We start from the raw sequence: 16,446 nt of genomic DNA on the forward strand, positions 1-16,446 counted from the left end.
ATCACCATAAGTCAGAATCAACTGAGTTTTACTGTGTAAATTATATCTAAAAAATCTCACTGTGATGGCTTTAGAAATATGTCCACATATTATTTGCTATTTCAAGAAATGGAGCTTAATTATCCTTCCCTTGAGGACTTAGTGACTTGCTTCTAATGAGTAAGGGAGAAGTGATGCTGTGTGACTCAGAGACTAGGTCATAAAAGGCATTGGGCTTCCTACTTGCTCTCTCACTCTCTTGGATCACTCGCACTGGGGGACGCTAGATGCTACCCCATGAACAGCCCAACAGAGAGGCTGACATGTGAGGAACTGAGGGTTACCTCCTGTCAACAGCCATCTTAAAAATGGATCTTCCATCCCCAGTCCAGCCTTCAGATGACTGCAGTCCCAGCTGACAGTTTGAAGCCTCATGAGAGATGCAGAGACATAATCACCCAACAAAGCACCTCTCAGATTCCTGACCCTCTGAAACTATGTGAGGGAACATTATTGTTTGTTGTTTTAAGCTACTACATTTTGGGGATATTTGTTATGCAGCAATAGATAACTAATGCACTGACTTAAAAAGAAATTAAGCCTGTGTAGAATAATTCCCATTTTTTATAAAATTATTCCTTCTTTTGTTAAGAGGTTGGCTGCTAACCAAAAGTCAGCAGTTCATTCACCAGCTGCTCCTTGGAAACCTATGGAGCAGTTCTACTCTGTCCTAAACCAAAAGCAAAAACCAGACCTGTTGCTGTAAAGTCGATTCCAACTCACGGCAACCCTATAGGACAGAGCAGAACTGCCCCATAGGGTTTCCAAGGAGCAGCTGGTGGATTCCAACTGCCGACCTTTTGGTTAGTGGCCAAGCTCTTAACTACCGTGCCACCAGGGCTTCTACTCTGTCCTACAGGGTTGGTATGAGTTGGAATCAGCTCAACAGAAACAGGTTTTAGTTTTATCCCTTCTTTTATATAAATTTATGCTGAGATATATTCGTATGATATTCACCTAAGGTGAATGACAGTGGTTTCTGGGTGGTGGAATTTGGGGTAATTTTTCTTGCATTTGTACTTTTTGACATTCTTAAGCTACTTTTTATAATGAGCATGTATCATTAAAATAAAATTAATTAAACATGACAACTAGTAAAAACTCCAAGCCTGGGTCTAGTGTAAAGGACACATCATTTATCCTGACAGAAGCTGTGAGGGTTATGTCTACAGGAAGCAGGCACACCACTCCTTCAGACAATTAGAACTCTCCTGGGCCTCACACTCAGTGGCACCGCAACAGCAAATGAGCCACCTCTGAAACTCGGCCTCGTTCTTGTGCATCAGAAGGAACTGTCCCAGCAGGATGTAGGCCTGAGAGGAGGGGCCAAGGAGAGGGGCCAAGGCAAGGAGAAAAACATGAAAGGTTATTATAAAGCTGTCTTGGATTTGTGCTTCCTCACCCAAACACAAGGAGTCACATTAAAATCAAAGGAGGAGGTATAGAAGAATCCTGATCAAAAGGGGGGAAATGTAAAACTGAATTTCAAATTCTCATGGACTCCAGACTTTCTGGAGCCACGGAGGCAGATGAAGCCCTGAAACTATTGCCCTGAGATAATCTCTAAACCTTAAACCAAAAATATGCCTGAAGTCTTTTTAAAACTAAGCAATAGTTTGACTTAACTAGTAAAAAACGTCTGCCTTGAGCATGATGCTCTTTTAAGAACTATCTGTATGGGATCAAACTGGCAATAGCAACTTGAAAGATTAGAGGGGAACCTTAGGAGGCGGTGAGTTTATGCTAATTGGGGAGGAAAAACTCCGAAAAGGAGGCTGAGAATGGCTGCGCAACTTGAAGAATGTAATCAATGTCGTTACGTGATACATGTGGAAAGGTCGAGTTGGTGTATGTTTTGCTGCACATATTCTCAGTAAGAACAACAAAATAAAAAATAATCTCTCAGTCAGAGGAGAAGGGCTCAGGCCAGGTATGCGGGAACACTGTCAGTGTCCAAAGCCCTGGTGAGAAGCCACGAGGATTAGAGAACTAACTCCGTGGTGAGATTTATGGTTAAGTTCAATGTCCATCAGGGAGCCCTATCGGTGCAGTGGTTAAGGGCTCGGCTGCTAACCAAATAGTCAGTGGTTCTAACCCACCAACCGCCCCATAGAAGAAAGATGCGGCAGTCTGTTCTGGTAAAGATCACAGCCTGGGAAACTCTATGGAGCAGTTCTACTCTGTCTTATAGGGTCACTACAGGGTTGTTGTGAGTCATAATTGACTCATGGGCAAAGGGTTTGGTTGGTCAGTTTCAGTGCCCACATCTCAGGGCTGGCTTATGGGCTGTCCAGCTTAGAATGAACTAGAACCTACCCTTCTCAAACTTTAGTGAGCGAAGGAATCACCTGGCACGTTCAGACTCAGTGGCCTGGGGTAGGGCCTGAGACTCTGCGTTTCTAACAAGCTTCCAGGGCATTGCTGGCCTGGGGTCATGTTTTGAATAGCATGGGCCTGCATGCTCTCAGCAGGACTCTGATCTAATCTTTCTCTCTTTAAAACACACACACAGAGAAGAAGTTGGAGATGCTCCTCACTCCGTTTCTTTTCTAATTGCTCTAGTACAGGGATTCTCCACCATGGCACTATGGACATTTTGGTCTGGATAATTCTCTGTGCTGTGGGGCTGTTCTGGGCATTTTGGATGTTTAGCAGCATCCCTAGACTCTACCCACTAGATGCCAGGAGCACCCCCGTTGTGACAGTCATAACCATCTCTGGATATCACCAAACGTCCCCAGTGAGCAAAGTCATCCTCAGTAGAAAATCACCGTGTGTACAAAATCCTCTCATCGACTGGTTCTACAAACCAGCTGTGTGGGCTCAGGCAATGCACTTAACCTGAAGAACCTGGGCCTCACACTCTTCATTTTCACAAAGCATATAATGTGACCTGCCCTGCCGTGTCCAGTGAAATAAACTAAGTGAATTAAATGTGAAAGCTTTCCAAATCCACTGCCGTCGAGTCAATTCTGAGTCATAGCAACCCTACAGGACAGGGTAGAATTGCCCTATAGGGTTTCCAAGGCTGTAGATCTTTATGAAGCAGACTGCCACATCTTTCTCCTGAGAAGCGGCTGCTAGGTTCAAACCGCCGATCTTTCTGTTAGCAGCCAAGCGCTCTGACCATGCGCCACCAGGAAAGCATTAGGGAAGTGCAAATTCTTGTTTTCTGTAATGCAAGACAGAACTCTGCTAGATGAACATAAAAGGCATAAAACATATTAAACCTTGCCCATCTCCCCCCGCCCCCGAAGGGTATGGGATTAAAAATGAATGCAAAATAAATATTAAAAACACCATAACTCATGCTTCTATGGTATTAGATGTTGTTGCCGCTAGCTGCCATCGAGTCGGCCGCTTCCTCGTGGTGACCCCATGCTCGACAGAACAACGTACTGCCAGGTCCTGTGCCGTCCCATGATGGGTCGCAGATCAGACTGTTGTGACCCATAGCAGCCTCACTGGCTGACTTTCAGAAGTAGATTGCCGGGCCTTTCTTCCTAGTCCGTCTTAGTCTGGATGCCCCGCTGAAACCCGTTCAGCATCGTAGCAACATACGACCCCCATGACTGACAAGTAGTGGCTGCTCATGACGTTCACTGGCTGGGAATTGAACCCAGATCTCCCACATGGAAGGTGGGAATTCTACCACTGAACCCCAGTGCCTCAGGGTATTTCATAGTTTTTTTTATATATTGTCAAGATTCTAGATGTACAATTTGGTGACACTGATTACATTCTTCTAGTTCTGCAATAATTCTCACCTGCCTTTGCTGAGTTGTTCCTCCTCCATGAACATAAACTCACCACCCCCAAGGTTCCTACCTAATCTTTCAAGTTGCCATTGTCAATTTGATCCTATAAAGATAGATCTTAAAAACATAATGCTCAAGGCAAACATTCTTTACTAGTTAAGCTAAACTCTTGTTTGGTTTTATGAAGACTTCAGGGAATATCATTGTTTTCTAATTACTTGCTCCTACAGATTTTCGTTTATCTTTTACAATTTTATCACAATATTATTGACAAAGAGGAAGGATCCCGGGGAGAAAGGGACCACTGAGACTGTGTGGCCATAAATTGGCCAAGCGCCAGCTGGTGGATCTGGAGCTTTCAGGTCGTGGTAAAAGCCCATCTCCCGGGCTGGTGTGGACTCTCCCACCTGGAATGATGGAAAACCGGTGCTGACGCCTACAATGCCTGGGTCCTTTCCAGGAAAACCTGCGGGCGTCTGTTTACTTAGGTTGCATAAAACAAGGCAAATGTAAATTTAACCAATGAGAACATATTTTTTAAAAAGCAAACTCAAATAAAAGCTGAATCCCAGTCAAAATGTACTCAAGAGTGGAGCCTTGGGGTTTTTATTTTTAGTCATGGTCCACTTGTTGAAGACAGAAAAAAAGTCCAGATTTCATGGCGATTTAAACCATTATTTCAATGATCTTTTTTAAAAGGCCATATAGTTTCTTTGAAAACCCTGGTGGCATAGTGGTTAAGTGCTATGGCTACTAACCAAAAGGTCGGCAGTTCGAATCCACTGAGGCGCTCCTTGTAGAGTTGCTATGAGTTGGAATTGACTCAATCACAATGGGTTTTGTTTTTTTAATATTTTCTTTGTGAGCCCTGGTGGCGCAGCGATTAAAGCACTTGGATGCTAAAAGAATGGTTCGTGGCTCAAACCTACCAGCTACTCCGCAGGAGAAAAATGTGGCAGTCTGCTTCTGTAAAGATTACAGAAACCTTATGGGACGGTTCTACTCTGTCTTACAGGACCACTGTGAGTCAGAACCAGCTCGATGGCAGGGGATTTGGTTTTGGTTTACAGTTGCTTTAAATTACTTCCTTTTTACTTTATTGATATGCCCTTATTTTCAGTGTTGAATTTTACTGAAATGTTTTTAATTTAGCTTTTTTTTTTTTTTTTAAGTGAACATGGTAAAACGATGGCAGTAGCATCAGAAACTGTCTAACTTCATGGGGGATAATGAGAATCAAGATCAGCCCGAGGCTGATTCCTATGAGGTGGCTGTCAGACATACCTCCACTCTCTTTCTCACCAATTCTGACATCAGCTGTCCTGTCCAGGACACTCTCTACTTCTCTGCTGGGTTTGATAATTCATTGCAGTGGCCACACAGAACTCACAGACCAAAACTTACAGTTAAGTGGTTTATTAAAGAAGTAACAGGTACAACTTGGGATCAGGGTCAGGAGGCACGTAGGCAAAGTCTGGAAGGCTCCCTGAAAGTGGAAAGCACTTCCCTTCCTTCTTCAGTACAGGACAGCTCTCTCAGCTCCCCTCAGCCCTGCAAGCAAGCAGGCCCTTCTCTCTGCCATCCAAACCCCTTCTCCACCGTGCAGGCCTCCTCTCAGCCCCCTCAGGACAGGCTCCTCTCAGCCCCCTCAGGACAGGTTTCCTCTCGGATCCCTCAGGACAGGCCTCCATGCCTTTGGCCTCCCTTTTGTCACTGTCGACTCTGCCGCAGGGCCCCTTGCAGGCCTGTAGCTGCTGGTTCTTCCAAAGGTGCCCTTCCAGGCCTCTCATTGTCTTTAGCGTTACAGCTTTTAAGCCATATTACAGCTTTTAGGAGGTTTCTTGCCTCTGCTCTGCTTCTTCTGTCTTCTTGCCTCTTTTTCCTTTTCTCCTTTCTGCTTCTGTCTTCCTTCTCTTTCTGTCTGCCGACCTCTGTGGGGTTGGCTGCATATATAAGCAAACTCCTAGTCCGTTTCAAGGCATGGCCCTCCCACCAGGGCCACAAACTGACCAATCCCCTCTCGGTAGATCACAAACACTTCATTTGCATAAGTGTATTGACCAATCCCCGCAAGGCGTGTAAAATAGGCCAATCACAGGAGAGCCTGCAGCCCAAGACTGGACAAAAAGCATCAAACCACAAGTTGTTTACAGCTTACTCAGGAAATGTCAATCAAACTGGACAAAAGTGATAAACCCCTGGGATAGAAAACTAGGGTAAAGGTAACTCCTCAGGGCTTAGGGGAAAATCCCTCAAACTGCTTTTCCAAAGAACCAAGGCAAAAGGCCACATGAAGGAACTCATTTCACCACAAACATTTACTAAGTTCTCATTGGGCCAGTTGCCATACTTGGAGTGGGAGATGTTGAGGAGGAAATAACAGGATCAAGAAACACAGAGCTCTGTCCAAGGGGAAAGAACATGAGTGATAATGTAAATACTAACAGTTCATAGTAAGTGGCACTTTTGAGCACTTGTGACATGCCCTGCACTGCTCCCAACACCCACCTGCATCTAATCCTCCCACCTGCCACACCCCCATTTTTACAGATGGAATCACTAAGAGTCAGAGAGGTGAAGGCTAGTGTTTTTCTCTGCCCTATTTTTTTTTTTTATTCTTGCACACCCCAGCTGTCTGCATTCTGGTCTGGTGGGCAAGGCGCCTCTGCCCATATCAGAGGTCATGCTACTGTCACCAGCTGGCCCCAGTCATCACAGATGCCATGTCCCCACTGGGCTCAGCAACCAGAATGCCAGGGAAAGTGTGGCACATGAGACCAGAGGCCAACTTTCCAGGAATGTAACAAGAAGTGGGGCCCATTTCACAGCGTCTGGAGCCAAGTTGTAACCCGACACCCCCTTCTCCGCTTTCTTTCTGGTTACTCCTGCCAACCCTCCAGCCAGCTCCTGCCTCCCTGTTGCAGCCCATGGGCTTTGCCCTGATCCCAAAGGAGGCCAGATTGTGGCTCTGACCATGAGCCACCTGGTGCCTGCTGATGCATGCCCTCTTGGTATCTCTGCTTACTCCAAAAGCAAGCCCCTAGCCAGTGCTTTCTACACCAAGGAGAGGAGAAACCGCCCTTCTCCCTCCTCGGGTCAAAGTGGGGAAGGTGATGCAGAAGCAAGAAAACCCTGAGCAGAGGCGCCTGCCTTCCCACCACCCTAGACGGTGGCCACGGAGGCAGGTCCTTCCTTCAGCAGGCTTTGTCCCCTGGCGGTGTGGCTGGCTCAAGCACAAGTACCACAGGCCTTGCTCCCCCAACTGCAAGAAAAGATAGTGAAGCACTCCCCAGAGGCTTACCCAAGGCGGGGCTTGAGCCACCCTCCAGCTGGCCTTGACCAGCTCCCTGCTAAATTAGCCGTTTGCGTCAGCACCTGGGCTGGTGTCACAAGCCTGTGATGCCCACAGCCACTCAAGGCCCCACACTCAGGAGGGTCTTGAGCCCACCTTAAGGTTCTGCTGTCACCAGTTTGAAATTCCTAATAATTTTTCAACAAAGGGCCCCATGTTTTCATTTTGCAGTGGGCCTGCAAAGTATGTAGTCAGTCCTGGTCTGCACTAATTAAGTTTTTCAGACTTCACAGTGATGCTTGGCCTTGCCACATGGAGAGAAGTTTCTCAGCTCTCTTATTCTCAAGCTTCTGGCGCTGCCACTCTGCCTGAATTCCCATTTTTAGCACCTACAGTGGACACCCTTCGCACAGCCGCCACGTGAGTCCGTTACACAGAGGCCAGTTTCCTCTGTTTTTCTCCCCCTGGACGTTGGCTCTTAAGCTTTAATGTCCACTGATGGCCAGTGGCAACCTTACAAATCCAATATCTGTCAGTCATTTTGCATTTAAAACTCCATGTCTTTATCATAAATACACACTGCAATGCAGGCTTTGCCCCTTCTTTCTCCTCCCTGTCTTCCTGGGACATGTTGTTGTTATTAGTTACTGTTGAGTCAATTTTAATTCATAGTGACTCCATGTGACAACGTAAATCTGCCCCATACGGTTTCTAGGCTGTCTATGGGAGCGGATTGCCAGGTCTTGCTCCTACAGAGCAGCTGGGTAGGTTTGAACCACCAACCTCTTGGTTAGCAACCAAGTGCTTAACAATCACAACCACCAGAACTCCTTCTCTGGGACGTTTATCTGCAATTCAAATTTAACCAGGTGCCCTCTATTTTCTCTGACAACCTACTGCAGGGTAATCCCCAAACTTATGCACTGACTCCTCCTTGAAGGGCCCGGGCATCCCGCAGTGGGGCCGGGCCCCTCACTGCCCACCCCAGCGGAGGAGACAGGCAGGAGCTGGGGAAACAGTAGCCTGGCTGTGGGCTGACCACGTTGGGCATTCCGGTCCTGAACTCAGTCCTCTCCCCTGTCCTCCAATTGCTACCAGCGACTCTGAGGGGAGGCAGGAAGCTGCTGGAGCTCAGGCAGAGCAGCCGAGCCTTGCAGGTAATGAAGGTAAGAGCAGCAGTGGCGAGAGAGCACCTTCCTTACAACTTCAGTTTAGGTGTCAGGCAGCACCGTAGCTTAGTGCCCAGACCCTGGAGCCTGTCTGTCCAGATTCAAATCTCACCTCTGTCTCCTCGTGTGACCTTGAACAAGTCACATGACCTCTTCATGCCTCAGTTTCCCCATTGGTAAAATGGAAATGAAATCGTATACCTTGCAGGGTTCTTGATGATTAAATCAGGTAAGTTACAATCAAATAAGTTCAACCACGTATCTCTGGCTGGGTTCTCTAGAGAAGCAGAACCAGTGAAGTGGATATATATGTATATGGAACCCTGGTGGTGCAGTGGTTAAGAGCTTGGCTGCCAACCAAAAGGTCTGCAGTTTGAATCCACCCGCCACTCCTTGGAAACCCTATTGGGCAGCTCTACTCTGTCCTACAGGGTTGCTGTGAGTCAGAATTGACATGACAGCAATGGTACATATAGAGAGAGAGAGAGATTTGTCTCAAGGAAATAGCTCACTCAGCTGTGAAAGTTGACAAGTCCTAAATCTGTGGGTCAGGTGTTCAGGCTGGAGGTTTCTCCTGACTCGTGTGAGTGCAGGTGCTGACAACCCCACAACGAGCAGGTCAGATGACAGGTCGTTGGCTCACGGGGCTGCGGAAGTTGGCAAATCCCAAAATTGGCAGGTCAGATGACAGGCTACTGGCTCAAGCCCCAAGAACTGGAGGTCAGATAATGAGAAGTAAGATGCAGGATCCAGAGCCAGATACGCTTGGATCAGTGCCTGACACGCAGCAAATGCTATGTGCTGGGTCTCCGCGAGAAGAAATTTGGGGAGCAGGTGGACACCCAGAGCATTCCTTCCATGCTGGCACTCCAAGTTCAGGAGGAGGAATTAGGCTCAACAGTATGGCTTTATATCATCTGCAAACAGCACTGGAGCAAATCAGGTGCTTCGGGATGTTAACCTTTTCTTCAACCTTGCGTGGGGTAACTCCAGAGTTGTCCCCACAGTAACGCACCCAGCCCCTATGGTGCCACCCACACAATCAGCTCTTCTGAATTCACTGAATGCCAGCCACAAGCCCTGTGTGGGGTTTTCTAGGGAGGGGAGGAGTACAAAGAACATAAACCCATCCCCTGCCCCAAAAAGACTAGGGAGAATATCAGAGACAAGCTGTGATAACGTAATGTGCATGGTTCTTGGGCCAGGGGTGGGAAAAAATACAGTGGACAGTACAATTTATGGGTTGCATTGTGTCCCCTCAAAGGATGTGTTGAAATCCTAAACCCCATACCTGTGAATATGAACTTGTTTGGAATGTGATTGTTGCAAATACATTTAGTTAAGATGAGGTCCCTAGGGTGGGTCCCAATCTCTTTATGACTGGTGTCCTTATCAGGGGAGGAGGAGACACAGGGAAGATGACCGGGTGAAGATCGAGGCAAAGACTGGAGTTATGCTGCCATACACCAAAGAACACCTGGGGCTACCAGAAGCTGTGAAGGGAAAGGAAGGGTCTTCCCCTAGAGCCTTTAGGGAGAACCTGTAAAACCTGTTGCCGTTGAGTCCATTCCAACTCACAGTGACCCTATCCCATAGAGTAGAACAGCCCTGTAGGGTGGATTCAAACTGTCAACCTTTCGGTTAGCAGACTGAGTTCTTCACCACTGTGCCACCAAGGCTCATGGCCCTTGAATTCAGACTTCTAGCTTTGGAACTGTGAGACAGTAAATTTCTGTGGTTTTGGGTCTCATGGTTTGTGGTAATTGTTACGGTAGTTCTAGGAAACTACAGGTTTCTCACTCAATACTTAACCCTTTAGGCCGGGGTGGGCAGAAGAAAGGCTTCGTAGAGGAGTGAGCAGCGAGGGAGGCCCAAAGGGGGCCTTGGGAGGGGACGAAAGTCCACGTCAAGGGGACCCCACGTCAGTGAGAAGGTGGTTCCCATACGTGTTTGTGGTTCACAGACAGTCTGGCTAAGGACGAGGGGGCAAGTGGGAACGCGAGAATGTAAGACAGAGCTTCGAATGACACACGTGCAATGTATTTTTCCTTCTTGGTAATTTCTTTCTCCCTTCCACCATTGAATCTAGACCAGTGCTGTCCACCAGAATATATTGTGAGCCACGTATGTGATTTTTAATATTCTAGTAGCCCCAGTAAAAATGGGGAAAGAAACAGCTGAAATTAATTTTAATAATATATTTTATTATAGCCCATACTTCCAGAATATCATTTCAACATATAGAATATCAGATTCATTTGTTAACATGAGTAAAAAATTATTCATGAGATATTTTACCTTTTTTTAACTAAGCCTTTAAAATCAGTGGGTATTTTATATTTATAGCATATCTCAACCCAGACCAGTGCTCAATGGCCACGTGTAACCAGAGGCTACGGGACTGGCCAGCAGAGATCTAGCTCTTCAGGCAAAAGCTCCACAGAAGGGCAGACACAAAAGAACCCAGAGAGAATGCAGCCCAAGTCTTGGCTTTTGAGCTCCTGAAGAGACCTCTGCAAACCACAGCAGAAACAATCACTTTGAAAGTCAGAAGTTAAACGGGGAGCCAGAGGGACATTCAGGGGGCTAGAAACTGGCCCCTTCCAGCCCCTTCTGGTGAAAAAGAGATGGAAGTCTGGCTTGTGCGGGTGGGAGGGGCAGGGATAGAGCTGAGACAGTGCTTCCATGCCTGCGGCCTCTCGGGGCCACAACCCCAGAGACGTGATGTGGACACCCTGACACCTCAAAGGAGCAGAAGCTAGGGCCTCATCTTCCCCTGGGCATCCCCCATCATGGCCTCTGGGGAGAAAGCTGGTGGCGGGGGAGGAGACAGGGGTCTGGGGACAGCATCATGAGGTTCTGCATCCCAGCAGATCCTCAGAAAGAGTGCAGAAGAGCCAGGGGAGCCAGCACTCCGGGATATACCCAGGAATGCTGTAAGGGGCGATGACAGAACCTGAGGCCCTGTTTTGCTCCCAGGAAAGAAACTGAGGTTGGAAACTAGCTACATATACCTCAGTGGAGCCTTGCAAAGACAGAGGACGTGAGCCCTGAAAGATGTCCCTCCCAATGCCCAACCCAGATCCCCAGGCAGCATTACCATGTTTAGCAAGAAAAAAAAAAAAAAAAAAGAAGAAAAGCAAGATCCCAACAGCCTGGCCCACCAGGATTTGCCTGCCTCGGGCTCTCTTTCCGCTGGCCCTGCTCCCACTGTTCTCACCCTGAAGCACCTGCTCACCTTGTAAGGCGCCCAATGCCCTGAGATGGGGTCTGGCCACCAAACCTCAGCCTCAGCCTGGGCGTGACTACCAGGCTCCTGATCTTCTTGCATGGTTTGTGATGATACAATCCATGACTGTCCTCTTCCTCACTGGGGACCTCGGGCAAGGTGCGTACTCCCCAGAGCCTCCTTTTCCTTGTTTGTACAATGGAGATGGTAACCCTCACCTAAACCACAGGTAGATGGGAGGCTCAAGGCAAAGCATGGAAGTTAAGTCCTGTGTCAGCACCTGGAATCCGTGGCTCTAGGCGTGAGGATGCCTGGAAGTGGCTTGCTGGTCACTGCACCAGCCCAGAGGTCTGGACAGAAGAAGGAGCACATTCCGGGCGCCTGGCTATTCTCAGGCAAAACAGCCTTCTTCACTACACCCCTTACACTATTTAGGCAAGCTCTCAGATGCCTGAAATTTTTCCATCATTCCTTTATTTCTTTGTCTTAAACATGCCTAACATCCCACCTAAAATCCTCTTTCAAAATGCAGTTAAACTGAAAAAGACGAAACTATAGGGTGAGAAAGCAAATCAGTAGTTGCTGTAGGCTGAGGGCTCAGGGGAATATCTTGGGGTGGTGGAAGTGTCCTACATCTTTTTTTAAAATGTAATTTTATTTATTTTGTTGTTGCTTTCGAGGATATACACAGCAAAACACACACCAATTCAACATTTCTACATGTGCCATTTAGTGGCATTGATTACATGCAAGTTATGTAACCATTCTCGCCGTCCTTTTCTGAGTTGTTCCTCTACTGTAAATAAACTCACTGCCCCCTAAGGTTCCTATCTAACCTTTCCAGTTGCTGTTGTCAATTTGATTCCATATAGATGGTTCTTAAAAGACCGTAATACTCAGGCACGCATTTTCACTAGTTAAGCTAAACTACAGTTTGGTTTTAAGAAGACTTCAGGGGATATTTTTGGTTTAAGATTTTAAGATTATCTCGGAACAATAGTTTCAGGGGCTCATCCAGCCTTCATGGTTCCAGGAAGTCTGGAGTCCCTGATCATTTGAAATTCTGTTTTGTATTTTCCCCCTATTGATAAGGATTCTTCTGTGGATCAAAATGTTCAGTAATGGTAGGCAGGCACCATCCAGTTCTTCTGGTCTCATTGCAGAGGAGACAGTTGTTCATGGAGGCAATTAGCCACATACTGCATTTCCTCCTTCTGTTCCTGACTGTCCTTTTTCCTGTGTTATTCCAGTTGCATAGAGACAAATTGTTTACCTTGGATGCTTACTTGCAAGCTTTTGAGACCCCAGACACTACAGATCCAACTGGGAGGTAGTCAAGAGGCACTAAACATGTTATTAGGCCAATTAACTGGGATGTCCCATGAGACCATGAGAAGTGTTCTATATCTTGATTAAAAAAAAAAAAAAACCTGCTGCCATCAAGTCAATTCTGACTCATAGCGACCCTATGGGACAGAGTAGAACTGCCCCAAAGGGTTTCCAAGGAGTTGCTGGTGGATTCAAGCTCCCAACTTTTGGTTAGCAGCCAAGCTATTAACCACTGCTCCACCGGGGTTCCATATCTTGATTAAGGTGGTGGCTAAATGACTATATTGTCAAAACCCACAGAACAGCATAGTAAAGAAAGTGAATTTTACTGTACTTAAATTAGGCCTTAATTAAAATATGCAAAAAATATGAGTACTTGAACAACAATGTGAAGGAAAACAAAACCCTGCAATTACAGAAACACTAAATCAGTGGTGGTCGAGGCCAGTAGAGTGGCTGCCTCTCAGTGGGGATGACATTTATAGGTAAGGGGCATCAGGAAACATCCAGAATTTTGAAAGAGTCTGATAGTTGGGCCCAGGTGGTGGGTGCATGGATGTGACTATGTGTAAGATTTGCACTGAAAACTTGATGCGCTTTGCCATGTGTATGCTATACAACAATAGAGAAGCAAAGCGCATAATCATTTCTTTTTTATATGTATTTTAAAATGTATCCCCTCATCAGACTTGCCAACCTTATTACCTGCTTGGGATGGTCCTTATCTAGAGGGAAATCATCATTGTCATGAAACTCCTGTTTCCTGACAATATCACCTATTGGGCGTTGAGTTGACTTGTAGATAGGGGTGAGGTTCAGAATATTTGACAACTGGTACAGAGCAGCTGAAAGGGGACATCAGTGGTTCAGTGGTAGAATTTGCACCTTCCGTGTGAGAGACCCTGGTTCAATTCTCCGCCGAGGCACCCCATGTGCAGCTACCACTTGTCTGTGAGTGGAGGCTTGCGTACTGCTATGAGCTTCAGCAGAGCTTCCAGACTAAGACAGACTAGGAGGAAAGGCCCGGTGAGCTACTTCTGAAAACCAGCCAATGAAAGAAAGCTCTGTGGAACACAGTCGTCCAATCTACAACCAATCATGGGGATGGCACGGAACCAGGCAGCATTTCATTCTGTTGTGCGTGGGGTCATCATAAATCAGGGGCCAACTCAACTACAGCCAACAACATCAACGTAGAGCAGCTTGTCAGCTGGAAAGGCACAGGCCCCATCAGATGCCACCTGGAAACAACCCATGTACTGTACTGTACTGGTACAAAGCAGATTATTAACTGTGCATTCAAAGAGGAAATTCCCAGCCTCTTCAGGTGTTTCTGCAACACATTCCTGCCTGGTGGTGTGGACTTGGGGAAAAATGGGAACTAACTGAGCTGTTGTTGGTGCCCTGTCTTGAAGGAGTGTGCCATGTTCCACAAGAGTTCCCCGCTTCCTTTACTCGGGCTCACTTTCCTTGGGTTCTGTTTGGGAACATTGCCCATCCTCTCCTAAGCTTATTGATAGCCCCACAAAAACAAATAGAAAACATAGAAAAGAATGGTCAGATTCCACTGGACATCACCGAGACAATTCCTGGGCTGGAAATCATATCCCCTTACTCTGGTGTAGACACTGGCTCTGTTAGTCCGCCTGCCAATGCTAGGCTGGCGCCCCAACAGGGACTGACGAGAGCCCTGGGTGCTCCTTCATGGCAGTGTGGGTGGACACTCAGCCCAGACTCCAGTGGCTGGCTCACGTCTGTCAGCCCTGGGTGTTTGAGCACCGAATGAAATCATATCCAGCCCGGCTGCTCTGAGCAGGAGCAATTCTATTTGCCCATCATCTGTGGGCCCTTAAGGCTGCCCAAGCATGAGGGGTCAGTCACACTGAAGCATGCGGCCACCTGCCAAGTGGCAGCTTTGCTCTCTGGTGGCCTTGCAGGGACAGGTGGTAGGGCTGCCATCTGGCAGGAGCAGAGGAAAGAGAGACTGGGAAAAGAAGGTGGAAACAAAAGAAAAAAAAAATTACCTTGCTGAAACCTTTGGTGACCAAATTGATTGCAAGTTCATGGCTGACCCCATCCACCCAGCCAACGTCCTTTTCTCCAATGGGTTCCGAGAGGAAGGCTCTCAGCTTGGGAGACATGTGATCCATCTTCTGCAAGAACAGGGGGAGGAAAAAGGACTAGGAGGTGCCTGACTGCTCAAAGTGTGAGTGGACATTGGGGAACTCCCTCTGCCTGGGCCTGACAGATGGCAGGCTTCTTCCCTTCACCCAATCTTTATTGGGGAATTTTGGATGCCAGGTGCAGTGCCCTGACATCCTGTCCCACCTGGATGGGCTAGAAGACTTGTATGATAGCCACAGACAAGTCAAATAAATCCTCATGAAAAGGGCGTGCTTTATGTTAAGAACTGCAAGTGGTTCCTTTTCAACTTGTTCCACTTTAATTGCACAAAGAAATACCTCGCTTCTCTTAGCTGATTAACCTACCTTCTTGCTGAACCAACCAGCACTTTCTCATACTTTATTTTAGCTTTTATCACACTGTATAATATTGCTTGTTTGGTTGCAAGTAAGAGAAAACTGGCTCAAAATTAAAGAAGATATTATGTCACTCAGAGGTCCAGGAGTAAGGTGGGCTTCAATACAGCATGGTCAGAGTTGCGGTTCCATTTCTCTATGATTCTTTCAACTTTTCCTCCTTTTGTTGGCTCGTCTTCAATTGGTTCCCCTCATGGTGGTGAAATGGCTGCTCCGGCATTCATATTCCCCAATAACTTTACCAAAAGGAAAAAAGAGAACTCATCTCTCTCCAAGCAGTTGTTTCATCCAGTCCCTAAGGAGACCAGTATGAGCTTAGGTTTGGGCCATATGTCCCAGTCCTAGATCTGGGTGTGGAGTTAGATTTTCCTAAACCAGGTGAGCTGTGAGTTCAGGTGTAGCTACCCGAACAAAATCAGGATTATTATCAGAGTTGGGGAGATGGTGTTAAAGCAAGCACCATTATGTCCTACTATGGTCCACCCCTTGGGCTACCCAACATCTGTTCACACTCTTCCCTTATTTAATCATCAAAAATACCCACACTTGGCCAAAATAGACTCAGTCCCTCCTCAAAAGGTGACAGCCTTGTGATTCTTCCAGATACTGGATCCAGGGTAATATTTTTCTGGGAGATGTGTCATAATCTCCATCACGTCTGAAGGTAGCACTCATGACCTAGTAGCCGAAATTCTGACGTTCACACCACCAACATAGCCAAGACTGGTGGAAAGAAAATAGTATAACTATAATAAGAACTTCCATTTGCAGAAGGCGAGAATGGACGGCACATTGTCATTGGTCGACGGTCCACATAATATCCTGCTGGATGAAAATCTTGAGGATTCTTTGCCCTGGGAAAGAAGCGAGTTCCTCAGACAAACAATACAGCAGCCCTAGTCGTGGGTGTGGGTGTATCTTCTTTGTCCACTGCCTTGCTAACGTATGTGGGCGTGGGAGAGATGCCTTCCTGAGACAGTCACTGTTTTAGCACCCCACGTCTTGTGGGTAAGGAGCCCAGGTGGTACAGTGGTTAAGCACTCAGCTGCTACCCTAAAGGTCGGTGATTCAAACCCACCAGCTACTCCAC

At 46.9% G+C, this 16,446-nt stretch overlaps 1 protein-coding gene across 1 annotated transcript; it reads right to left on the reverse strand.

The window, feature by feature from the left end:
• Window positions 1–958: 958 nt before the first annotated feature.
• Window positions 959–15,033, reverse strand: BANF2 (BANF family member 2). Its single transcript, XM_003411417.4, has 2 exons — window positions 14,841–15,033; window positions 959–1,352 (listed from the first exon to the last, which is right to left on the reverse strand). The coding sequence occupies exons 1-2, from the start codon at window positions 14,964–14,966 to the stop codon at window positions 1,206–1,208; spliced, it is 273 nt and encodes a 90-aa protein (XP_003411465.1). The 5' UTR covers window positions 14,967–15,033; the 3' UTR covers window positions 959–1,205.
• Window positions 15,034–16,446: the final 1,413 nt, after the last annotated feature.

The sequence above is a fragment of the Loxodonta africana genome, chromosome 24, assembly GCF_030014295.1.
Source record: "Loxodonta africana isolate mLoxAfr1 chromosome 24, mLoxAfr1.hap2, whole genome shotgun sequence".
Classification (NCBI taxonomy): domain Eukaryota; kingdom Metazoa; phylum Chordata; class Mammalia; order Proboscidea; family Elephantidae; genus Loxodonta; species Loxodonta africana.

What these genes read in the sequence shown, in the direction of transcription:
- BANF2 (XM_003411417.4), bottom strand. Translation starts at nt 14,966, where the DNA reads ATGGATCACATGTCTCCCAAGCTGAGAGCCTTCCTCTCGGAACCCATT. An exon ending in TCACCAAAGGTTTCAGCAAG is followed by an intron (nt 1,353 to 14,840) that starts GTAATTTTTTTT and finishes CCCTCCTCTCAG; the next exon opens with GCCTACATCCTGCTGGGACA.